Source organism: Sebastes fasciatus, chromosome 17 (assembly GCF_043250625.1).
Source record: "Sebastes fasciatus isolate fSebFas1 chromosome 17, fSebFas1.pri, whole genome shotgun sequence".
In the NCBI taxonomy this organism is placed as follows: Eukaryota; Metazoa; Chordata; class Actinopteri; order Perciformes; family Sebastidae; genus Sebastes; species Sebastes fasciatus.
In genome coordinates this window covers 29,071,467-29,098,153 of record NC_133811.1, presented here as the reverse complement: position 1 = coordinate 29,098,153, position 26,687 = coordinate 29,071,467, and the positions used below count along the sequence as shown (strand labels likewise).

At 38.1% G+C, this 26,687-nt stretch overlaps 2 protein-coding genes across 12 annotated transcripts in view; one reads left to right on the top strand and one right to left on the bottom strand.

Moving 5' to 3' along the window:
* LOC141753844 (collagen alpha-1(XIV) chain-like) overlaps positions 1–26,687 on the top strand; it is a 197,972-nt gene that overhangs the window by 129,199 nt on the left and 42,086 nt on the right. For 6 of the 7 annotated variants that reach the window (XM_074612443.1, XM_074612440.1, XM_074612439.1 and 3 more), the window contains 10 exons: positions 749–892; positions 1,747–1,911; positions 2,031–2,069; positions 3,199–3,337; positions 3,465–3,607; positions 4,883–4,992; positions 11,338–11,496; positions 14,105–14,182; positions 14,881–14,967; positions 16,111–16,164. In XM_074612443.1, coding sequence (XP_074468544.1) covers positions 749–892; positions 1,747–1,911; positions 2,031–2,069; positions 3,199–3,337; positions 3,465–3,607; positions 4,883–4,992; positions 11,338–11,496; positions 14,105–14,182; positions 14,881–14,967; positions 16,111–16,164 — 1,118 coding nt within the window. Of the gene's footprint in view, positions 1–748; positions 893–1,746; positions 1,912–2,030; positions 2,070–3,198; positions 3,338–3,464; positions 3,608–4,882; positions 4,993–11,337; positions 11,497–14,104; positions 14,183–14,880; positions 14,968–16,110; positions 16,165–18,490; positions 18,585–26,687 lie in introns of those variants that run through there. The other variant, XM_074612446.1, reaches the window with a different exon arrangement.
* LOC141753870 (CD209 antigen-like protein 2) lies at positions 295–25,780 on the bottom strand. Of its 5 annotated transcripts, XR_012590530.1 has the most exons (8): positions 25,549–25,780; positions 24,267–24,386; positions 23,568–23,656; positions 22,879–22,972; positions 20,623–20,765; positions 19,325–19,434; positions 18,118–18,541; positions 295–461 (listed from the first exon to the last, which is right to left on the bottom strand). XR_012590530.1 is itself a non-coding variant. In XM_074612504.1 (7 exons), exons 1-7 carry the CDS (start codon positions 25,697–25,699, stop codon positions 18,424–18,426), a joined length of 795 nt encoding a protein of 264 aa, XP_074468605.1. In that variant the 5' UTR covers positions 25,700–25,780; the 3' UTR covers positions 17,807–18,423. The 5 variants fall into 5 exon arrangements, 4 of the variants coding, with proteins under 4 accessions (XP_074468605.1, XP_074468603.1, XP_074468604.1 ...); XM_074612504.1 differs by lacking the exons at positions 295–461; positions 22,879–22,972 and adding an exon at positions 22,049–22,111 and having other exon boundaries at positions 17,807–18,541; positions 23,567–23,656; XM_074612502.1 differs by lacking the exon at positions 295–461 and having other exon boundaries at positions 17,807–18,541.

The window sequence follows — 26,687 nt, the reverse complement described above, 5'->3', positions numbered from 1 at the left end:
AGCAACTCTGTGTGGTCCATCCTGCACCCAACATCACATCCTGGAGAAAATCCTGTGATCAAAATACAGTCTGGTGATTTAAAATGGAGGAGATGAGGATTATTTTTGTATTCTCAATTAAGGCTGTTAATTAATCCAATGATTGTCCATAGTTAATCGCAAATTAATCGCACATTTATCAGTTCAAAACTTACCTTAAAGGGAGATTTGTCAAGTTTTTAATCCTCTTATCAACATGGGAGTGGACACATATGTTACTTTATGCAAATATATGTATATATTTATTATTAGAAATCAATTAACAACACAAAACAATGAGAGATATTGTCCAGAAACCCTCACAAGTACTGCATTTAGCATAAAACAATATGCTCCAATCATAACATGTCAAACTGCAGCCCAACAGGCAACAACAGCTGTCAGTGTGTCAGTGTGCTGACTTGACTATGACTTGCCCCAAACTGCATGTGATTATCATAAAGTGGGCATGTCTGTAAAGGGGAGACTCGTGGGTACCCAGAGAACCCATTTACATTCACACATCTGGAGGTCAGAGGTCAAGGGACCCCTTTGAAAATGGCCATGGCAGTTTTTCCTCGACAAAATTTAGTGTAAGTTTAGAGCGTTATTTAACCTCCTTCACAACAAGCTAGTATGACATGGTTGGTACCGATGGAGTCTTTATGTTTTATAGTTTCATATGATACCAGTATCTATTATAAATGGTTTGCATCGTCCGTCCAATCAGGTCGAGCCATCCAGCATGTGAAGGAACACATCTTCACAACAGAGGGAGGAGTCAGGAGGGGGATCCCCAACGTCCTTGTGGTCCTCACCGACGGACGATCTCAGGACGATGTCAACAAGGTTTCCAAGGAGATGCAGATGGAAGGTCAGAGCTCTGCTGTTTATTAGGAAATAAGACAATAAGATATCCAGTTTGGATTTCAGGATTTGAGAAAGGTAGTCATTTTATTTTAAATAATTACGTCAACAGATGGAAACAGCAGCACTAAATATAATTTATATTCACATCAAATATTATAGTTGGTTCATCATCGCCGTAAACATTTATTCGGCATAAAAATCTATGTGTGCCAAAGTCATGGAGGACGGAACCTGCTAAGATAAAAAAAATAAATGAATAAATAAATATGTCAGTAAATAAAAAATAAATGTAGCTATTAATTAATTGATAAAATATGACATACATTGATATTTCTGTTTTAATTTGCTTCTTTATTTATTTATCTTTGTATTAATTCCGTTATTTATTTACTCCTAATATTCCTTTATTTATTTATGTTTTTATTTCTATTCATTTTTAAACGTGTTTATTTATCTTTGAATTTATTTATTTTTCACCTATTTTTTTATTTATTTTTAATTAATTAATTTATCAATTAATTAATGTATTTATTTTTGCACTTGTTTTTTATTTATTTTGTATTAATTTTTAAATGTATGTATTTATTTATTTTCCTTTGCATAATGACACAGAAATGCACAAAGAAATGTACAAAGAAATAAAGCTAGATATAGATATAGATATAAAATAAATAATACAAATTAAAAAATTAAATGCAAATATAAAAATAAGTGCAAAAATAATCAAATAAATGTAAAAATGAATACAAATAAATACAAAAATAAATTAAAGGAGAAATTAAACAGAAGAGTCAATAAATAACAGAATGAATACAAAGCTAAATAATTAAACATTATACATCTCTACTTCCTGTAAAGGGTACATTGTGTTTGCTATCGGCTTCGCTGACGCCGACTACGGGGAGCTGGTGAGCATCGCCAGCAAGCCCAGCGACAGACACGTCTTCTTCGTGGACGACCTGGACGCCTTCACGAAGATCGAAGAGAAGCTGGTGACCTTTGTGTGTGAGGCCGCCACTGCCAGTAAGTAACCAACGACGCTCATCTCGGATGTGATCCTGGGAGAGATCAACGTGTTACATGTGACATTTCCTGAAGGAATGTGTCTTCTTAATCAAACTCACCTTTGTTTCTTTGCCCAGCTTGTCCGTCGGTACCGATGAGCGGCAGCACGACACCAGGTAAGACTCAAAGAGAAACCCCTGGATATTACACAGTGTGTACAAGTACCCCGAATACCCTGACGGTCGTATTTGCAGCTGCTTATTTTCAAGACCCTTATGCAAACAGAATATCTATTTATGTTGCTCATTGTCATGTAATATTGGTGCCACTAGGAGGAGTAGAAAAACATACACCAACCGTTAACAGCAGCCCATTTGGTGAACTTTCTGAGTCTTCTAATTCACCCTTCGCTAAGCTTCTCCCCCCTCGGTTACTGTTGCTAGGCCTGTCGAGCTTTTGCATCCGGCATGTCAACACAGCGTTTTTTTAATGATGTCCTTGAGAGATATTCAAAAGGAAATAGTGGCAGATTTCTGGAATTATAGTTAGGAAACATCAGAGAGAAGTAGACAGAAAGGACTACAATCTGCACTTTAGAGTAACATTCAAACTATGGGTTTATTTGTTGGCGGAGTATTGGACAGTGGCTGTTTCAGGGAGGAGCTTAGCAAAAAGGTCAATTGTTTTTTTCCCTTTGCCATCTGATTTCATAAATAAGACTGATGTCAATGTCACACTGAACTCAAACAGGAAGAGGTTCTTTGAGGTGTGTCTATTACATTTTCAGGAAATTCTTACATTATTGATGCTCGAGGTCTTAAAGAGACAGGAGCTAAAACGGAGCGTTTCAGACAGAGGTCAAATACAGGTATATTCAGACAGACAGCATGGGGAAAATAAAGTGTTTTTTGAACATTAAAGCATGTAGAAACCCAAAATAGTATTAAATAATAAAAGTAGGAACCTGGAAATGAGCATGATATGTCCCTTTTAAAAAACTAAGATACACCTTTGAAATACAAGGTGTCTCTCCGGGACATTTTGTTTTTAACATCAGTACCAAACTGAGGGAGAATCAAGTCCAGTCACTTTGGTTCTGTAATTATTACTGTGATGGGAGCAGAAATATATCACACACTCGTGCACTTCAATAGGATTAAAATCACTGACTTGTAATATTAAAATCACTGGATGTGCCCTGGAGAAATAAATCTTATTTCGTGAAAAGGTAAGCTCCATGTTGATTGCACCAACAATGAATCGTTAACTGTAGTTTTATACGACGTTCCTTCCTCCTGTCGTCAGGTTTCCGTATGATGGAGCTGTTCGGGCTGGTGGAGAATCGGTACGGCAGCGTCTCTGGCGTCTCCATGGTACCCGGCACCTTCAACACCTTCCCCTGCTTCCACCTGCACAGCGACGCTTTCCTGGCACAGCCGACCAGGTGCACAGACATATTTATCACAAGTCTCCTCTCTCATCAAAATATGAGCTCTGATATCTCCAGCGGACTACTGACTGTATCCAGATAAAGCCACACTAAATCAAGCTCATATCCTTGTGGCTCACAGGTTCATCCATCCTGAAGGGCTGCCGTCTGACTACACCATCACCCTGCTGTTCAGGCTGCTGCCCGACACCCCCGAGGAGCCCTTCGCCCTCTGGGAGATCCTCAACAAGAACAACGAGCCGCTGGTGGGAGTCATCCTGGACAGTGAGTCTGGGGTCACTGGGCGCTGAAAACAAATCAACATTTATTTCAGTTTTTTTGCTTTATTTATATGATTATAAATCCATCACAATCATGAACTGAATGTATAAAACACAAGAGATGCTCTCATGCAAGAGCGGTTCAGGTAAACGCTGTCCTTTACAGACCTCCAATTAATATAAATGAGGGCTGTCAATCGGTGAAAATAATTCATCACGATTAGTCGCACGATTGTCCGTAGTTAATCACAATTAATCGCACGTTTTTTTATCTGTTCAAAATGTACCTTAAAGGGAGATTTGTCAAGTATTTAATACTCTTATCAACATGGGAGTGGACAAATATGCTGCTTTATGAATATATTCACTTTTCCTGTCAGAGTGCAAAAAGTCACTGAAACAGAGTTGAAATCACACGGCACCAAAAATCTCCCCTGAAACTTAAACGGCTGTGAAATAAGAGGCCGAGTGTCAAGTATCACAAATTAGAGGATGCTGGAATAATGAGGGGGAAGTAAATCTCTTCTATAATTCCAGGTTTATGTAATTAAAGCTGTATCTTTCTATATTGCAAAAAAAGAAAAATAGCGCTGCAGGATTTCCAGTCTGTCGTATCAGAGTTGTGGAGGTCAGAGGTCAAGGGACCCTTTTGAAAATGGCCATGACAGTTTTTCCTCGTCAAAATTTTGCGCAAGTTTGGAGCGTTATTTAACCTTTTTTACTAATGTATTCATTAGGTTTTCTAGTTTCATATGATACCAGTATCAGACTTTTCTTATGCCTTTGCTTTGGAAGTTTGGACTTTCTTTTTTTTACTTTTTTCGAAAAGATTTTCGGACATTTTCACACTTTTTTCAGACTTTTTTTGGTCATTTTTCAGACAATTTTCAGACATTTTTCGGATATTTTCAGACTTTTTTCTGATATATTCTGGACATTTTCAGGAATTTTTTTTCAGACTTTTTCCTCGCCAAAATTTAGCGTTAGTTTGAAGCGTTATTTAATCTCCTTTCACAACAAGCTAGTACGACATGGTTTGTACCAATGGATTCATTAGGTTTTCTAGGTTCAGTATCTTCACTCTAGTGCAAAGTTGCATTAATGAGTTAAATAAATTAGTGGCGTTAAAACAAATTTGTGTTATTATTGTGTTAACTTTGACAGCCTTAATATAAATAAAAAGGATTTAGTAACGTGTAAGGTGCCACTCAGCATCAGGACTAATCCACAGCAGTGCTTTATTTAGTTGTTGACGTGTATTTCCTGCGTCTTCCTGCAGACGGAGGAAAGACTCTGACGTTCTTCAACAACGACTACAAAGGAGAGTTCCAGACGGTCACCTTCGAAGGGCCAGAAATCAAGAAACTCTTCTACGGCAGCTTCCATAAGGTCAGAGTCCCTCCTAGTCCTGTGTTGTTTGACTGACTCCTCACATGCTGACTCATTGATCGATAAGTGAACAGTCTTTGACATTGCAGTGACACATTTTGATCATCAGTGACGAGTGTTATTCCTGCTTTTGTTCATTAGTGTGAACACAGCTGTGACTAGGGGTGAGATTGTTCTCATAGTGATGTACAGATGAATGTGACAGCAGCAGCAACATGGTTGTTTGAGAGGTAGTTCAAATTAGAGATGTGCCTATTGCAATTTTCTTGTCCAATTTCCAATTTTTCAAAAGTTCAAGCCAGGGATTTATATTTTCTTTTTCCTGAGAAGAGAAGAGAATTTCCACAATAACACATTGACTATTAAATAACACAGTTACAGGACCTTCTCTCACTCAAACACATCTCAAAATAAAATGAATTGCAGTACTACTCTATCTAACATGTTTTACTTTCCAAATTGTGAGCTTTATGTCTTCTTCACTTGCGCTGAAGAATGTCCACACCAACGACATGTTGAGTGTGTGTGTGTGTGTGTGTGTGTGTGTGTGTGTGTGTGTGTGTGTGTGTGTGTGTGTGTGTGTGTGTGTGTGTGTGTGTGTGTGTGTGTGTGTGTGGCTGTGACATTACCGTCTGTGCTGCTGTGTGTGCAGCATAAAACCATCATGCGGCACGTGTGTAAATTTAGCTGACAAAAAATCTGATATAGGAGATTTAGGGATGTTCACAATTAACTGTTTAACCGTTAACAGACATTAAGCATTTTAACAGATTAACGCTGTCGGTTAAAACGGTTAAAAAAAATATTAATAATTAATTAAAAAGCTAAGCAGCTCGTCACTTTAGTAGCAGTAGTTTCATAGCATTCAGCGACAAATAAACTGTACACACACTGCTACACGTACGTTCACAGCTATAACGCCACCAACAACCTCACACTCACCGCCGCCACACACACGGACACTCTGTAAAGTTACGTCGTGCTGACAGACTGTGTGTGTGTGCGGCGGCGGAGGCGGCGAGTAAGAAGCCTCCGGCAATGCTAGAGCTGCTAACGTATCACAAATACACACTCTGTTTATCGGGCAATCGCTATCGTTAATCCGGGCAGACATACAGCGGACAACCTGCTAAACTAAACTAAATGTACGACGTCTCTCCATGAATCAATGCTGATCCTAGTGTTGGCTTTTCCTGCTTCAGCCTCCCGACCGCGGCCGGAGGGAATGGGGGAGACACCGGAGTTTTGGTCGGAGACGATAACGTTTCTCTCTGCGGAGCTCCGTCACTTCACAAGACACGGGAAACCTCTGTTGGTCTGGAGGAGCTGCAGCAGTTATTTCTGCACAAACGTCCACTGTACATTCACTACATATTCTCAGAGCTACTAACTCTTCTGCAGTGTGGAGTGAGCAGCAGGCACGTGAGAGGTGGAGCGAAAGAGCGAGAACGAGCGCGGTGTGTGAGTGAAGGCAGGCAGAGGAGCAGAGTACAGCAGAGAGTCCGGTCCTGGAGACCAAAGCTACGGTCTCCCCCGCGTCCTCCGACCGCGGCCAACACTGTTTAACAGACGGACTTCACTAGATACAACCAAGAGGTTTTGGTGTTTCCGTGTAGTTTGTGTTGGAGTCTTGTCTGAACAGCGTAGCCACACGCGAGCGCGCATGGGACACCGACCCGCAATGATTTATACGTGTAAGAAGTTACAAACAGTTCCATTAACATAGAAACTTCAAATTTCCTTCCTTCCTCCTCCTCCTCCTCCCCCTCCACCTCCTCCTCCTCCTCCATTCTCATCTCATCTGAAACGTGGCCGAGCAGTGAGACAGCAGTGTGAGTCCTGACAGGCCGACTGTAGTTCAGTCATGCCCTGATCCTGAACCTGATCCTGAACCAGCTCACTGTCGTGTTGTGTCGGTGCTGAGGGACTCGCTGACTGATCTGCAGTCACTTCTGTCTGCTGGCTGTCAGCAGAGCTTATCCTGCTTACCTCTTCACCTCTTTTCTCCTGCTAGCTCTCTCTGTGTGTGTGTCACTGCATACATAGTGGATTTTATCTTCCTAGAGGACCAGTACAGTATACCTGCAGGGCCCACCTGAAGAGTCTATAACATACAGTAGACTGTAGCTTTATGTGATTATCACTAATTCGATAGTCGTCTCTGAACTTTTGGCGACTTGTCGTGTCTGACGTTAAAAGATGAAATGATCCCCCGTGGGTCACAGAAGTTCAGTCCTCCCTCAGCTTCGTAACGCTTTTCACACTTGGTAGATAAACTCAGAGTGTTTCTGGCTGGCTGTCGTATTTCTTCCTGAAACGCTGACATGTTGGAAATATGACAAGAGGGTAGATATTTCCTTTAGACCGATAGGACGTTGATGCTTCACACTTCACACTCTCAACAGGATTTACAGTATATTAGAGATGTGCAGTGCTAATGGAGGGCGGAGGGACTCCTGCAATGTCTGCTGTAAATGTACCAGTCTGTATTTATACACACACACACACACTGTGGGAGACCATTTCAGCCAGTAAAAGAAACAAATAAGAGGAAAACTTCAACAAAAACATATACTGTAAGTCATTATAATGACAAACTTTCTTTAAATAATGACTTAGTATCTCAAAATAATGACTTAATATCTTTAAATAATGACTTAGTAGCTCAAAATAATGACTAAGTATCTTAAAATAATGATTTAGTATCTTTAAATATTGACTTAGTATCTCAAAATGATGACTTATAGCTCAAAATAATGACTTAATATCTTTAAATAATGACTTAGTATCTAAAAATAATGACTTAGTGTCTTTAAATATTGACTTAGTATCTCAAAATAATGACTTAATATCTTAAAATAACAAGAAACTTCCTTAAAATAATGACTTAGTAATGCAAAATAATGACGTAATATCTTAAAATAATGACTTAGTAATGCAAAATAATGACGTAATATCTTAAAATAATGACTTAGTAATGCAAAATAATGACTTGTTATCTCAAAATTATGAGAAATTTTCTCAAATGAATGACTTACTTATCTCGAAATAATGATATAGTATCTCAAAATAACAAGAAACGTTTTTGAACTAATGACGTAGACTAAGTCATTATTTCATTACTTTGAGATACTAAGTCACTTTAAAATCTCAAAATATGGAGAAGCTTTCTTAAAATAACGACTTATGAAAGTCCCTCATTATTTTGAGATACTAAATCCTTATTTCAAGATGAGTAAGTCATTCATTTGAGGAAGTTCCTCATTATTATAGGAATCCTGTCCTTCTCTCTCTTCTCTGTGTGAAGATAAAAACTGATGTTCACATCTAACTCCAGCAGAAGATTATGGAGACATCAAACTGTCAGACGGAGTAACGTCCTCTCTGACAGACTGATTACCGCTCGTGGAAACGAAGCTCACTATTGATGCTATTAGTCGTCTGCATCCTGCTGTTTGTCAAACTGTATAATTGCGTCGACTATAATCATCTGTGGATGCTGAACAGTAATTTCTCGGCTTCACAACTTCAGTAAATAGAATCCAAATTACAGAGCAGACTCTTTAGGTTTATGGCCTGTTTTTCTTAGAGCTGCGTGTGTTTTGAATATTAATAATACAAGTTAATTCGCACTGTTGTGAGTTATAATTGTAACCTATAGAAAATGGAGATTTAAATAAAATAAAATGGGGGGGAAATTATAGAGAGACATACACAGATAACCAAAGATATTCCAAAAAGGTCACACAGTTTAGATTCTTTATTTTTCTCCTTTTCTGTGAACACAGCAGCTGTTCAGGAAATAAACAAGAGAATAACTTTAACAAAATAAAGGTACAGAGGACGGTTTAAATGGTTCCGATGTGTATGCATGTACAAGCCTGTACAGCTCCCATGACACCAATAAGAGTCACTGACAGCAGCTCGCAGCTCTGTTACAGTTACAGGAGTTACAGGAGAGAAGGGGTTAATGATGCTCAGCACAGCGAGGCAGAGTTTCATCCGTCATCACAGTTCAGCTCGTGACTGTCCGTGACGGTGACGGTACTTCCTGTATGTGTTATTATAAATAGCGTTGTCGCTCAGGGAAGTAATTTTAGTTTCGTTTCCGCGTGCGCTCCTGATTTTTGTCCCAGTTCCAGCAGGTTGTGGAGCTGTAGATGTGCTTTAAAAAATGTTATATTGGAGGAAAAATCAGGTTACAGTATTATCCTCAATAAGCCTCAGCAAAGACGCAGCATTTTGAATTTCATTTATTTTTTTCTTCATTGAGGATGGAAACATTTTGCACGCTCATCCCCGTGAAAACAAAATTCACTAATTCACTATTCATTAGAATAACTTTCAATGCATTCCTTTCATCATCTATTTAGTACGACGGCATATTAGGACCATTGTAGGTTAAAAAAAAACTCTTGAAAAAAGAATTACGGAGCCGGGGCAGGGGTTACTATTCTGAGAAAATACTCAGAATTTCCAAGATTCTCGTAAATTTAATCTCGGAGAGTACACAACTTTTTTTCCTGTAAATTTACCACTTTAATCTCAGAGAATATCCGTTTTTTTTCTCTTAAATTTACTACTTTATTCTCAGAGAACATGCGATTGTTTTTCTTGTAAATTTACTACTTTAATCCATAATATATATATATATATATATATATATATATTAGGGCTGCCAAATTGAATGCGATAATAATGCAAATGTAATGCCACACAGCTTGCGTTTTTGTTCAGTTTTAAAGCTAGAGTGAAGATACTGGCATTAAATAACACTTCAAACTAATGCAAAATTTTGGCGAGGAAAAAAAGTCTGAAAATGTCTGGAAAAAGTCTGAAAAATGACAAAAAAAAGTCTAAAAAAAGGTCTTAAATAAAAGACTGAAAATGGCTGAAAATCTTTTCGAAAAAAGTAAAAAAAAAAATTCCAAACGTCCAAAAGAAAGGCAGAAGAAAAGTCTGATACTGGTATCATATGAAACTAGAAAACCTAATGAATCCATTGGTAAAAAAGGTTAAATATCGCTCCAAACTACAAACTAAATTTTGGCAAGTAAAAACTGTCATGGCCATTTTCAAATGCGTTCCTTGACCTCTGACCTCCAGATATGTGAATGTAAATGGGTTCTATGGGTACCCACGAGTCTCCCCTTTACAGACATGCCCACTTTATGATAATCACATGCAGCTTGGGGCAAGTCATAGTCAAGTCAGCACACTGACACACTGACAGCTGTTGTTGCCTGTTGGGCTGCAGTTTGCCATGTTATGGGGAAATCTTCTTGATTATTTTACAACACCACACAGGAAGAGGGCGCTGTTTCACCACTGGTTCCACCACTGGTTCCACCACTGGTTCTACCACTGGTTCTACCATTGTTTTGGTAGAGAGTGCACTCCAGATTTTAAAAATTCAAATCTCCACCACTGATGTAGAAAAGAAAAGAACAGAGCAGAAGAGAATAGAGACGTTTTGATGCTTCTGCAGTGTTTATTAATGTATATGTGCATGCTGCAAATATAGAGCACTGATTTAAATAACATGATTATTATTCAGTGGGTTTTATTTTCCATCTTTATGTCAGGCATTGTTCGATTCTATTTCATCTTAATCTATCTTATTTAATCAAGTATGTTTATTTTCCATCTTATTTCCCCTGTTTTTAGTTCATTTTATGTCTATTTTCCCGTATTGTAAAGCACTTTGTGCTGCATTTCTTATATTATGTTTATCATCATTATTACCACAGCATACAGAGTTAAAACCCTCTAAAGGCTGCAAATATAGGAGAGAGTAACACACTGATCCTCCACAGGGATGTCTACTGTACAATAGGGATGTCCTCAACCAAAGAAATTCTTAGTCAACTAATCGATGAGTTGATTTAATGGACAGATCTGTAAAAACTGAGTTTCTCCACAAAGAATCGTACAGAAGCACCACTTTAAATCATGTGTTTATTAGAGATGTGCTCATAAGTTTCTTAGAAATAAGCATGAAAAAGCAGAAAAAAGGTCTAATCGACTAAAGAAATCTTAGTTGACTAAGACCAAAACAACCAATTAGTCGACTAATCAACAGAGAAGGGGAAGCCCTACTGTATAGTTTATAAAATATCAAAAATGGCTGCACCTCAGCCAAACTACTATCTTCATATTGCTTATTTTCAACAGCAGGAAAATGACCTGAAATGAGGAAAAGTAAATTCTGCTTGAAACATATTAAAAACTGATGAACTGTGATGAACAATGATTTATTAATTCATTGTTTCAGGTGTCCAGCATTAAAATAATCCAGTTTAAAGAAGTGGAGTGAACATGTCCGATGTTTTTTCTCTCACGCAGCTTCACATTGCAATCAGCAAGACGAGCGCCAAAGTGGTGATCGACTGCAACATGGTGGACGAGAAACCCATCAACGCAGCGGGAAACATCACCATCGACGGAATGGAAGTTCTGGGCAGGACGGTTCGCTCCAGAGGGAACAAGGACAACTCTGCACCGGTGAGGATATGATATAGCACATACATATAGCACACACATACAGCACACACATTATCATTGATATAAACATGCACAGTGCTACATATTCAACCTACCGGGACCCTAGTTTTCCATGTTTTGGTGTCAAAGTGTCAAATGGGGACAACAGTTTCTCAAACCGGTCCAGTATTGAGGGAGAGCGCTGTACACACAGGCTGTAATATGGTGCTATTTGGGCAAGTTGCCACCGTCATTTACATCCACTAAAAGTGTTTTTTTTTTATGGAGGACAAAACCCGCCAATATCAAAAATAAATTAATAAATAAATAAATGATCCGATCAATATATAAATATGTCATTAAATGTAGCAAAAATAATATTAAAGATAAATGTAGCCATTAATTAATTCATAAAGTGTGACATAAATTAATATTTCTGTTTTATTCATTTATCTTTCTCTTAATGTCCTTATTTATTTACTCTTCTGTTTAATTTCCCCCTTTTTTTTTGCATTTATTTTTCTTAATTAATTTATTTATAGAAATGTGGAAAGAAAAGAATACAGAAATAAATAAGTTTGGGGAAATAAATAATGGGGGAAATGCAAAGGGGAAAATCATGCAGAAATAAATAAAAATAAATGCAAAAATAGATTAATAAATAAAAAATAAATTCAAAAACAAATAGATACATTTAAAAATTTAAAAAAATAAATACCAAAATAAATAAAAGTAAAAAATTAAACAGAAGTGTAAATAAATAAGGGAATTAATTCAAAGATAAATTAATAAAGAAGCAAATTAAAACGAGTTTATGTCACATTTTATCAATTAATTAATGGCTACATTTATTTTTTATATTATTTTTGATACATTTAATGACATATTTATTTATTTATCGAGTAATTTATTTATTTATTTTTTAATTTGGCAGGTTCCGTCCTCCATAGTTTTTTTTCCACGACAGGCTCTGATTGTTATTATAAGTGTCTGACATCGTGGAAAGAGTCTCGCTCAAGGAGAAGTCTCGTTGTGAAATCTGGCGAGGTGACGTGTTGCCAGTAGACAATGGTGGAATAGTGGAATACATCCATGGTGGAAATGTGAGAGTTTGTTGTGTTGGAGTACAGAAAGCGTCGCTTAGTGTGAAAGCTGTTTACACCTACAGGACAGTAATTTAAATAATTTAATTTAAATTAAAAGCAGCTAAATGTTTCAAGTCTCTTCAAGTTGATTTTCATAGTCAAGTGAAATGAACGGAAACCAGTGAGTACCTGGAAGGAAGGAAAGAAGGAAGTCTATCAACAGCTTGTAAAGATTTCATTAACTGAGCGTGTTGACTAAAAACCTCCCTGAACTGATAACAGTTAAAACACCCTCCTCCTGATCGGCTAAAAAAAGGCCATCTGGCGTCTTTGCAGGAATTATAGCCAACAGTATTTGATCTTATGCTGTCGCAGCGGTTTCATCAAGAGAAAAGCCGTCACATTGACTCTGACGCTGAACAATTCCCTGAATCATCTCCTCACCTGGGTGTCATTCTCTTTTTTTACATTTTCTCCGCTGGTCACAGTTGTGTGAGTCGCCAAATCTGGGCTGCCAAGTTTTTTTTTACAGAAGAAAACAAACTACTGATCTGAGACGAGATACCCAGCTGCTAATGCTTTCTTTTTATTGATCGTACTCACTACGCGTACGTACATTAACAAGGCAACCTCACAGTACAGCGAGCTTCTAGAACCAGAAAACAAATTGAACTTCTCTTCTCCGTACATCGGCCTCCAGGAGCAGCTTCTCTCTACTTTGGTTCTTTGAATATTTCAGTAATGCAGGCTGAGTCTTGTAATGTGTTTTAAACCCCGTGAATCATCGGGTGAACCTGACTAATAGTCTAATTTTGCACCTCAGAATTCACCACGCCTATTTAGTCAAACTGAAAACACAGACCTTTGTTAAAACGGTTCAGAGGAAAGCTGTAAAACTGAGGTAAATATTCTTTTTTTAGAGACAGGATTATGATTAAAAGTGTTATTTGCACAGAGCTAAAATACCTCGGGACATCCAGTGATTTGTAGCAGTTGCAGAGATCATTAGTGTTTTTTTTATTTCTGCCATGTGACATAAAAATACCACTTCAACTTCTCCTCACATTTTGATTTAAATTCCCCTGTTGATTCCATCACATTTGTTCTCGACGTCTACTTTCCCTCCAGCCTCAGAGAAGGTTTCAGACTGCATTAACAGTAAATTCAATCATGAAGTTTTACAACACTTGAGACTACCTTTACATGCACATTAATAGTCTACGGAGGACGTAAACTGCCAAAATCATAAATTAATAAATAAATGACTCGATAAATAAATAAATATGTCATTAAATGTAGCAAAAATTATATTAAAAATAAACTTAGCCATTAATTAATTGATAAAATGTGACATAAATTAATATTTCTGTTTTAATTTGCTTCTTTATTTATTTATCTTTGTATTAATTCCCTTATTTATTTACGCTTCTGTTAGCATTGTAACAACAAAGAAATAATCGACCAAACACAAGTTTCCAAACTTTTTTTTCCCAGTTCATTTTGGTGGTATTGAGTTTTGTTGTGTGTGTTATCGTCCTCTGCAGTTCCAGCTTCAGATCTTCGACATCGTCTGCAGCACTTCGTGGGCCGGCAGAGACAAGTGCTGTGAACTTCCTGGTCTGGTGAGGTCGAAGTTCACTTTCCTCTAAACCTCTCTATGTCTGTACACAGAATACGTGTTAACAACTGAAGAACAGTTTAAAGGAATTTACCGTTACATATGAAACAGTTAATTTGAACCGTTTAGATTTGTTGTTGTCATGCAACGTTTTTATATCATTTTTACATTATGTTTCTCCTGTTTTAAAAGGTTTTCGTATATCATATAAAGGCGGATGTGATGTTTAAAGGGATAGTTCGGGTGTTTCTCAGTGGGGTTGTATGAGGTACTTCTCTATAGTCAGTGGATAACACCTACAGTAGATGGAGTTTGGAGAAGCAGACGGGAGTACTGAGAGGAGTACAACCCCACTTCAAAACACCCAAACTATCCCTTTAAGTGAAAGTTTTTCTGCATGCTGTAGCACACTTGTATACAATAATAAATACCACATTTTGTACTCTCATTTCCTTCCTGAGAACATTGTATCAGTGGAAATTAAAACTCAATATCACAGATATTTCCTGTTTCAACAAGAGATTCGTCAAATAAGGAATCAAAGTTATCTGAAGAAACTGCTTTCACTGAAATCTACAGTACAGTGATGAAGTTACACTCCCGCTTCGCCTGCTTTATTTAATCATTTATCACACCATGTCATCGTCATATCTTTTTTCTTTTTTGTCTTTGTGTCCTCTTCATCATGCCGTGATCATCCAGAGGAAGGAGGCAGACTGCCCGGCCATGCCCAAAGCCTGCACCTGCACCCAGGACAGCAAAGGACCCCCCGGCCCTGCTGGACCACCAGTGAGTGGTCACAAATACATTAAATACAAACTCACTCACAATCAGACACTCGACAAGTCCTGGTTCATGCATTTGATCTGATACCAAAGAACGTATATTAATAAGAAGTGAAAGTTAATTGCATTGCAACGTCATTGGCCAGCAGCAGAGCTACGCTTCCGCCATTTTGGACTGAAAGCCACATACCGGACGCTGAAAAAGCGTCCGCCTACAACGAGCCGTATGAAAGTAAAACTAAATTATTTCTATTCTATTGACATATTTAATTTCTCTACTGAAATGGTCTAAAATAAATATATAATATTGTACAATATAATATCATTACCCCGAGTGAAGGAGTTCCAGTACCTCAAGGTCTTGTTTGCGAGTGAGGGGACAATGGAACGTGAGATTGGCCGGCGAATCGGAGCAGCGGTGAGAAGGGTGAGAAGGTCAGTCATCCGTGAGGGACTCGGAGTAGAGCCGCTGCTCCTTTGCATTGAAAGGAGCCAGCTGACGTGGTTCGGGCATCTGGTAAGGATGCCCCCCCTGGGCGCCTCCCTGGGGAGGTGTTCCAGGCACGACCAGCTGGGAGGAGACCACGGGGAAGACTCAGGACTAGGTGGAGAGATTATATCTCCACACTGGCCTGGGAACGCCTCGGGATCCCCCAGTCAGAGCTGGTTAATGTGGCCCGGGAAAGGGAAGTTTGGGGTCCCCTGCTGGAGCTGTTGCCCCCGCAACCCGACTGCGGATAAGAGGTTGAAGATGACTGAGTGAGAGATAATATCATTCATTCATTCATTCAACCTTTATTTAAATCTTAAGGAATCATTGAGGGCATGCCCTCATTTTCAATGATGCCTCCACCGTTTTCTACTTTCTCGTTTTGGCTCGCTGCGGTTTGTTTTGTTTTTTTGGAACGGATATGACATCACGTTACTCAGACTACAACAATAAAAGCGGTAACTTCCTTCTACCTCCACATAGACTCAAATGAAGCAAATATATCGATTCTGGCATTAAAAAAATCTATTTCAAAATCGTACAAAATAAATCACGATATCTGTACACACATGCGCACACACATTATTGAGACACTGTGAATTTGAATGTGTTAACTGAGTACCTCTAATCAACTCCTGCTTATTTTGTTTCAACCAGGGCGGCCCAGGAATCAGAGGAGCCAGAGGTGATCGGGGCGAGCCCGGCCCGGTGGTGAGTAAAACTGATAACAAAGTCATGACTGTCGACGCTCGGTGTGTTTTGATGCTTGTTCTGAGAAAGAGCAGATAAAACAGGAAGTGAACTCTTTCTGCTTTCTGCTATCTGGATGCTTTCAGAAAGTTGCTGTAGCTGCCAAACAAATGTTTTACACTTAAAACAACGGCTTTGGTGTACTCAAACAAACACAAAACTTGGCGCCTACATCGAAACCTGTGAAGATGTGAGAATATAAACCATTTGGTTTCATTTGTGTTTAGCGGGCTCCATAGCACCCCCTAATGCGTGGAAGGTGTTAGTTGGAACATAGTTGCTCTGGTATTCATGAAATTTGGTACACCCATTGCTCTCATCATTTCGGAAATATTTTCCATCGGCTTTCATTAGCTACGCCCATCTGGAAGTCGGACATTTTGAATATCGTGTGTTTTTCATGCATTTTATGCAAACTTTTAAGAACTCTTCCCAGGGGGTTTATCGGATTGATTTCAAATGTGGTTGGTATAACCCTCCGGCTGATGTGAAGCTAAATTGTGAAGGAATAGTCGATTCCTAGAACGATGATGTCATAGATCATGTGACTATACGCCATATTTGGCAATTTACAGGTATGGAACTTTTTGAAACTCCCCCTAGAGGATTCAACAGATCGATCTCAGATTTTTTCAGCAGGATCTCAAGACCTTCATGATGGTAAATTGCAAAACTTTTGGGTTTTTGTTGAACAGCATTGCCGGGCAATTTGCATGTTACGCCATGACACAAGAATCTGTTGTAACTGGAGTTTACATTGTCCAATGTGCCCCAAATTTCACATGTTGGTATAAGAGTCCAAACCTGAAGACATCTACACGCCCATATTGAGTTATAGTCATAGCGCCACCTACTGAGAACAGGAAGTCAGCCTTAGGTGACAGAGATTATCCAATTTACATGAGATTTACATGGTGTGATCTACACATGATATACAGAACCATAGCGTATAATGAGTTGTTCTCTAGCGCCATCTAGCGTGTCATTTCCAGCGCCACACACACCACACAAACAATACCATCTAACTTGTGAGCGCAGTGTCAGGCGGTCACGGAGATGCACAGCCGCGTCATCCGGCGTCCTGCCATCACCCCCGACGTACGCAAGGGGCAAGGGCCCGATCATCGCTGCTTGCAGCTTTATTGTTTTGGTTTTTTTTGTCAGCTGAAATATCAACACATTTCACATTGTAAGCATTCCTATAGACCCCCTTTTTCTGTTAGTAAACATGATGATGCATTTCTGTGGGCGGAGTTTTGTTGGCTTGTTTTGTAACAATTTCTGACGAAAATATGAGTTTTTCTGAATATGTTAAGTCACTCACTCTCAGTGGCCGCTAGTGTTAAGACTGACAATGTAATACATCTTAGAAGAAAATACAACAACAAAAAGACAAAACCAGACAAAAATCTTCCACAAACCATTAAAGGTAGGTACTGTATGGCAAGGCATTTTAATATTTAATAGCTAAGCTTGGCTATCCGGAATTAACATTATAGAGATATACACAATCGCATTTCGACTCGTCGTAGTTACATTGTGACTAGTCACGAATTCTTATTCCAGATATCTACAACGTCATTCTGACGTCATTCTTCTCATAACATGGCAAACTGCAGCCCAACAGGCAACAACAGCTGTCAGTGTGTCAGTGTGCTGACTTGACAATGACTTGCCCCAAACTGCATGTGATTATCATAAAGTGGGCATGTCTGTAAAGGGGAGACTCGTGGGTACCCATAGAACCCATTTACATTCACTGATCTGGAGGTCAGAGGTCAAGGGACACCTTTGAAAATGGCCATGACAGTTTTCCTCACCAAAATTTAGTTTGGAGCGTTATTTAACCTCCTTCCCCAAAAGGAGGTTTTCTAGTTTCATATGATGCCAGTATCTTCACTCCAGCTTTAAAACTGAGCTCGCTACAACCTAAGAATGGGAAGTTAATGAGTTAAAGACATAGTGGCGTTAAAATGAATTTGCGATAACGCGTTATCACGTTAACTTTGACAGCCCTAGTTTCATTGTTATAATCCTGTAGGAATACAGAGTAGGTGTTCATGTACTGTTGTGTGGACGACAACAAAGCAGATTGTGCACTTTATGGCAGAGGAACAATATCTATGTAATCCAGGTTATTTAACATGCAACAAAGAATAAACAACCAAACAAATGACCCCAACACTACACATCCCTCCTTCATCAAAGAATTCAGGTAATCTATTTCTCACAGATCCAGTTCTTATTATCATATCTGCTGTGTGTCCATTGTCCTTCCTGATTGCAGCATGTTGAAGCCTGGTAGCCGTCAGAGTATGGCAGTCCCGATGCCCAGAACCTGTAAAACAAATAAAATGTTAAACAGAGCTGATTATTTTCAATTCTAAGTAAACTGTTCAAATATGTATATTATCTGTAATTAATACAATAATCTTAACAACTACAACTTTTTGATGTAATTTAAGCTTTGTAAATCGTAAGGGCTGCCAATGAAAGAATGAAATCTTCTTCAGTACTCCTATATCTCTGTTTTCAGTCATTTAAGGGATTAACATTTAAAGGAATCATCTCCAGAAAACAAGGTGTTATGTATTTTCTGATATCTAACACTAAGATGACGTCCATTCATTGTTTTCTGGTGGTGCCTCCTCTTACTAGTACTGTAGTGTCTGTTTTCATGAGCCCAGCAGCCTGTCCCATAGACTTTACATTTTGATTAAGTCACACATTATTTATCATCATCAGACAGTAGCTTTTCATGTCTTTTAAAGTTTTACTAGTATTAAATGTTTATAGTTTATGACTTTAATATACATTTATAGCAGTTATTTTGGGACTTTTTGTTGCAGCACTTCATTGGCCTCTGGCCATGTGGTTACAAGCACATGTTGATCTGGAGCCTGGAGTATTACAGTATAGTGAATACAGTAGTATGGTAATATAGTGCTGGTTCATCAAGCAACTTCAAGCATCAAGGTTCTTTCATCTGATTCAATTTCTAAAGTCCATTAAAACAACAGACATCGATGAAATACAATAAAAAAGGTTATTTAGTTTTTATTCTACTTTTTCATACTTATTTTAATGATGTTTGAAGAAAAAAAACTTTAAATTGTCTCACATGTCCATCAGCGGTGATCCGTCCACCCATTCCCATTCCCATCTTTGTGTCCATATTTGCCGTAGACCAATCCAGGACTCTCCATTTATATTCAGCTGAATGATAAACTCCTAGTAGATGACAAGAGACAATAATCAGCCAGAACAAAAGGAAGGGGATCCACTTGTTCACCACACACTGAAGATTGGACACAGCAGCATGATAATAAAAACATATTTCTAATGGAATTTAAATCAGCAGAGAAAAGGATGATGCAGAAGAGACTGCATGTTTAGTGTTCATGTAAGGGATAATGTACAGCGAACCGGTTATGGTGTGAAATAAACCCCGACAGGGCGGTGCGGCACTTGGCAGAGGGGTGGACCTGAAGGGGTTTCTTTCACAACAATGACCTGCTAGCTGTACATTATCCCACTTATTACACGACTACTTACTCAAGAAATCAATGATTTTACAACAAAACGGTCCTCCAGAGTCTGACATCAGGAGTGTGTCCATAGCAACGGTCTGTTATCGGTCTGTTATAAAGAAATAACAGACCGTAGAACGCCGTGATTGACCAATCAGAATCGAGTATTTAACAAAGCCGTGTAATAAAAGAAAGTAAACATTTAATTTTATCAGAATGCATTTTAAAAAGAGAAGTAAAGATAAATGTTTGCAGGTTTTTCCAATAACATTTATAATGGTCTTGTTCATTGAATTTTCATTCACTTTTCACACTTTTCTCTTAAATAAGAATATTTAGAAATATATCATCGTGTCTAATCTAATCTAATCTGTCTCTGTCAGCATTCAGTAAATATAATTTTGTTCTACTCATTCTAACCTTTACTCTTCCCTATTAATCAACCACTAACCAAGACGGACTTTAAAAGAACCCTGTGTGAAGACTTGAATAAACATTTAATGAACAAGACAATTTCAAATGTTTGGAAAAACTCTCAAAACATATGAGTTTATTTCTCTTTTAAAATAGATTCTGATAAAATGAAATGTTAACTTCCTTATGAACACTAAACATGCAGTTCCTTTTGCATTATCATTGCTAATTATATATTGCTTGAGAAGTGGTGGGTCCACTTCCCTGTTGGCATACAGTACACAGAGTCAAAGCAGGTTGAAGTACAGGCACTTTACTAGAATCAGTAGTCAATGAACCGGCTTACAAGTCGGGACCTGAAGGCAGAACAAACGGGCTAATAAATCTGACAGGGTCAAGACAGGAAACAGATCCAAAGTAACAGATCACTGGCAGTTACATCTAAGATCAGTCACTCAGTAATAAACACACTCACCTGTTCCTCTTTGTTGTTTATGACCACCAGATCTGCTCCTCTCTGCTGACAGTACTCTCTGCTTTTGTACCAAGTTTTCCTCTCATTAGATTTAAAGTAACAACTGCATCCAAATCTCCTCCATCCTTCAGGACACCACTTCTCTAAATGTCAAACATGTTTTAAAGATAGATGTCATGTCATTCAGTGTCAAATTGATTAATAGTTTCACTGTTTAGTTAAAGATCTCCACATACCAGAACATTTCAACAGCATGAAACAATTATACTTAAAAGTAAAGACAGAGTTAATTTACATAATGTAAATTGGTTTAATACTGTGCCCGGTTGCATAAAACCACTTAGACTAAGGTTGCCCTTAAATTTTTATCTAAGGATGCCTTAAAAAAAATGAGTTGCATAAATTCACCATTAGGATTTCCTTAGGATGTCGTAAGGGACAACTCTTTGATCTCTAAGTATTTGCCCTTAGCTACTGAAGTATTCCCTTATGCGTTGCTTGAAGGACCTTAGTAACCATTTTCTTACCAGTTTCTTAAAAGGTAAATAATTTGTGAAATATAATTCAAGATAACATCACAGAGCATTAAAGTTTTATTGCAGCTAAACTGCAGAACAGAGCGTCAATAGTTTTTAATAATACCTTCTCATACTGTGCATATATCAACAAGTAGGCTTCAGTTTTAGTTCATCATTTTTGTGTATAAAGTTGCTGCAGTGAACACAATTATGCTAAAGTTGTGGTTTTGTTTCCTAAACCTAAAGAAGTTGTAGTTCTGTTGCCTAGAGCTGAAGAAGTTGTAGTTTTATTGCCTGAGCCTGAGGAAGTTGTAGTTTTGTCGTCTAAACCTAAAGAAGCCTTTTTCAGTGTTTAAAACGTGACGTTTCATTCAGTTTTACATGTTGGAACGTGTTGCTTTTAGGTTTCACTTTTACTTTTACAACGTAGTAGGCATAGTAGTTCCCTATTGACCCACATCTATGGTGCTTATAGCGACTGATAACGCCTATTTAATGGCCCGATAACAGTTGAATTGGATGATTATTTCTTGCCACAACCTCTGCTTGTGTGTATTGGTTATCGCTGGGTTGAACTTGAATAATATGTTTGTGATTTCCATATTCTTGTTCTACATTTCACCTTCCATCCAGTTTGGCTTTCTTTTTTCTTTTTTTATTCTCTTTGTCCATTTTTGAGAAGTTATAATGACAAAATCATTAATGCTGTTCTGTATTTCGACAGTAACTAGCGTCAAAGCCTTAGTCTAAACACTTAGGTAAGGGGACAACCTAAGAGGATTTATGCAATGCTCCTAAATGAGCTCCTTAGCTTAGGGAAATATTTTGCATAAGAAACAAACTTAAGTCTGAAACTTAAGGTAGTTTATGCAAACGGGGACTGTTTACTGTTTTTGAACTTCTCTCACCTTCAATTTTGCCCTTCAGCTGCTTTACTTCATCCTGTAACTGATTGTGGTTGACTGATAAGTCTTGAGAAAAACAAGAAAGACAATGTAAAAATAGTTATGCTTATTAGGCAGTGTGAGGTTAGATCCTGTGTATTATGGTATTTTGAAACCTTTCTTACCTGAAACTTTCTCCTGGAGCTGGCTGTTGTTGTAGCTCAGCTGGTCGTATCTGGTCTGCAGCTCGTCTTTTTCCAAAGTGACAGAAATATCTGGTGAGAACAACAAAGTGAGAAACAGACCAACACCAGCAGATAATTCTGCTTTAAACTAAAGACAGAATTAAGTTACATCCTGTGCAAAATAAAATGTTGCTATTAAATTGGGATTCAGTTATTTGGTGTACCTGTCCTTTAACCTCCTCTGTATGTTGACTCTTTGGTACTCATAGAACCCATTTTCATTCACATATCTTGAGGTCAGAGGTCAACAGGACCACTTTGAAAATGGCCATGACAGTGTTGAGTTTGTAACGTTATTTAACCTCCTTCACTACCAGCTAGTATGACATGGTTGATACCGATGGATTCCTTAGGTTTTTCTAGTTTCATATGATGCCAGTATCTTCACTCTAGCCCGCTACAACATCCTAAATATTGATTGGGTTAATACGTTAAAGAAATTAGTGGCGTTAAAACAAATTAACACGTTATTATCTTGTTAACTTTGACAGCCAAAGTTTCAATTTCACTTTTACAAAAAACAAGTTAGACGTGAAAATATTCGTGCTTTTTTAATATGCAGTGTGAAGTTGGATCCTGTGTATTATGGTATTTTGAAACCTTTCTTACCTGAAACTTTCTCCTGGAGCTGGCTGTTGTTGTAGCTCAGCTCGTCGTATCTGGTCTCCAGTTGGTTGTATCTGGTCTGCAGCTCGTCTTTTTCCGAAATGACAGAAATATCTGGTGAGAACAACAAAGTGAGAAACAGACCAACACCAGCAAATCATTCTGCTTTAAACTGAAGACCGAATTAAGTTACATCCTGTGCATAATAAAATGTTGCTATTAAATTGGGATTCAGTTATTTGGTGTACCTGTCCTTTAACCTCCTCTGTATGTTGACTCTTTGGTACTCATAGAACCCATTTTTCATTCACATATCTTGAGGTCAGAGGTCAAGGGGACCCCTTTGAAAATGGCCATGACAGTGTTGAGTTTGGAACGTTATTTAACCTCCTTCACTACGAGCTAGTATGACATGGTTGGTACCAATGGATTCTTTAGGTTTTCTAGTTTCATGATACCAGTATCTTCACTCTAGCCTGCTACAACATCCGAAAGATTGATTGGGTTAATACGTTAAAGAAATTAGTGGCGTTAAAACAAATTAACACGTTATTATCTTGTTAACTTTGACAGCCAAAGTTTCAATTTCACTTTTACAAAAAACAAGTTAGACGTGAAAATATTCATGCTTTTTTAATATGCAGTGTGAGGTTAGATCCTGTGTATTTTGGTATTTTGATACCTTTCTTACCTGAAACTTTCTCCTGGAGCTGGCTGCTGTTGTAGCTCAGTTGGTCGTATCGGGTCTGCAGCTCGTCTTTTTCCGAAATGACAGAAATATCTAGTGAGAACAACAAAGTGAGAAACAGACCAACACCAGCAAATCATTCTGCTTTAAACTGAAGACCGAATTTAGTTACATCCTGTGCATAATGAAATATCGCTATTAAATTGGGATTCAGTTATTTGGTGTACCTGTCCTTTAACCTCCTCTGTATGTTGACTCTTTGGTACTCATAGAACCCATTTTCATTCACATATCTTGAGGTCAAAGGTCAAGGGGACCACTTTGAAAATGGCCATGACAGTGTTGAGTTTGGAACGTTATTTAACCTCCTTCACTACCAGCTAGTATGACATGGTTGGTACCGATGGATTCTTTAGGTTTTCTACTTTCATATGATGCCAGTATCTTCACTCTAGCCTGCTACAACATCCGAAAGATTGATTGCATTAATACGCTAAAGAAATTAGTGGCGTTAAAACAAATTAACACGTTCTTATCGTGACCCACATCTATGATGCTTATAGCGAGCGATAACGCACATTCAATAGTCAACAATTAACAGTTGAATCGAGTGCCTTTAAAGCCTGAAGATGAGACCATTTCAGTACATTATTGGTTCAGTACTTTGTGCTCAGTAGTTGTTGGGTGTTGTTTTTTATCTTACACTGTACGGATAAGAAGATGATTCCTATTATCATCAGAAAGCACAGCACTCCTAGACAGAGAGCAGCAGCCCTGAAAGGCCTCGTTTGGACGGCTGGAGGATGTTTCTCAGTGAGCGGTCCTGAAGTGACAAAACACACAGAGAGCGAGTCCATTAAAGGGAACCAACATGGATCTCATAGTTTTTAACATTTCCCGCTGTTAGGATAACGTTTAACTGTGGTGGGGTGACATCTGTCAGAAACATTTCAACACTTCTGTGAACCAATTATTATTTCAAGGTAAAACAAATATGAACTCATCTCATATGTTGAGTTATAAAGGAACTTCTAAATGCACAACTGACTTACAACTTTGCATCCTCCCCCTCTTCAGTGTCTCTCTCTCCTTTCTCTCTGAATTGATAATGATGTTAGAGACCTTGTCATGCTGCACTTCCTTTCTTCATGTCTTGTGGTTAACACCTCTGTGGCAAATGTATCTTGACCAGAGTTAGTGCTTCGTCAGTTCTCAGAAATTATGATCGTGAAAGAGGAACCGTTCAACCAAGTTAAGCTGGTGTACTAAAGGAATTTATACTCTAATGAACTATTATATATATATATATATATAAGTCATATATATAAGTCCTCACTTCAATCCCTCCACCATGGACTGTTTTGTCCTTGTTTTTAACATTCTAAAACTCATCTTTACATCCAGGAACAATACATCAGTGTCCCGTCTTTTGTTTTCTTCTGTCCTGTGTCTTCTCAGTCTCCGTCTCTCACGGTCTCTACCGTTTTATCGGTGTAACTCAGCCGAGCTAACCCACCGAGTGACATCACAGGCTAAAGTACTGCAACATGGCGGCAAAAAGATGAAATGGATCTGATTTTTTCTCTGAAATGCTGACATTTATCATGTTTGTTATATAATTGTTCATTAGAGGGGAAATCCATTTAGTAAACCAGCTTATCTTGGTTGAATGTTTCATTTCCTGTTTATATTTTCTCATGACCAACAGGAATGACGCCTAAAACAAGTTTGTGTTTAAAAAACTTTGTGGTAATTTGAAATAAAGTGGCACCAAATAACAGCAGCATAACAGCTGTAAAACACAAGGTTTCATAGCGTACATGTAGGTCTATAGAAACAAACATAGATGCTGATGGGCTGCAGTTCCTCTAGGATTGGAAAGATGAGTCTCATCATCACATCAGTCCAACATGATTTAAAGGAAAAACCACCAACATACAATGATTTTTTTTAATAATATTAATTAGTCATAATTTCTCACTTACCTCCTTTGTGTGACTGAATATCAGCGTGGTCTTCTCTGATAACGTCTGTACACTCGTAGATAACAACCCCCCATTCCTCCCACTCTTCCTGCACCTTTCTGTTGTATCTCACCTCCGTTGTTAAATCTGGTTTGGCATAAATAGTAGACATCTTGAGAGGACCGAGACTAGTAGCTGCACTTCACTTGCTGCACCGTGTTGAAAGGTTACTATGCTGCTGTATAACTTTGTGTACTGGTATAGTATGCGGTACTAACTGTCGAACATAAAGGAAGTACCAGCGCACACTCCCCCCACACTACGCCAGGATATATACGTAGATAAAACGGCTCTCAAGCCATGCTGAAGGTTGTAACTATAAGCAATAGAAATAAAACAGCTGTGTCCCAGTTATGAAGCATGTTAGAGCAAAATGCTTAATTAAAGTTGGATTGGTTGCTGCCAGAGCTGGGCAGAATCAAATGAGGAGACCTTTTTGTTGCCCAGATTTCCTTATATTCATATGCAGTTTATAATGTTATGATGTTTCAGCTTCAGTTATTTGTGCTTTGTGCTTAAAGATTATTAAAGAATTAGAAATGTGGATGCGATGCCTTAACACTGAGAGGCAACAGTTTAATGAAGTAAGAAAAATGAAAGGATGAAGGTGTAACTGAACCGTACTGCAGCCTGTCAGATCTGAAAAATACAGTTTAAAGCTGTTTCACATTAATGTAACCAAAATAATAAAATAATATCAGCGTCAGTTGACTGATAGTTTGGATAACTTTGATTTATTGCCCAGCTGTAGTTGTTATACGAGCTCTCCATTCCAAACAGTTTATTTCTGCCAGAACAGACATTATACTGAATTTACCATGACCACAAACAAATATGGAACAACTCTTTAGCTTGTATTAATAGTTCTTTATTTTGATATGATTTTATTTATTTGTAATGGACCAGCTTTAATGCAAAATTGTTTTAACAGACCTAATTTCATCAACGCAACTTGCGATTTTTAGGTTGTAACGGGCTCAGTTTTAAAGCTAGAGTGAAGATACTGGCATCATATGAAACTAACAAACCTGATGAATCCATCGGTACCAACCATGCCATACCAAACAGGTCCTTTGACTCTGACCTAAAGATATGTGAAT

Coding starts and splice junctions, on each gene's coding strand:
- LOC141753870 (XM_074612502.1), bottom strand. CDS start 25,699: ATGTCTACTATTTATGCCAAACCAGATTTAACAACGGAGGTGAGATAC. Junction 23,657..24,266: donor CATCTTCTTATCCGTACAGT/GTAAGATAAAAA, acceptor TGTTCTCACTAG/ATATTTCTGTCATTTCGGAA. Junction 19,435..20,622: donor TAAACAACAAAGAGGAACAG/GTGAGTGTGTTT, acceptor GTCATCTACTAG/GAGTTTATCATTCAGCTGAA.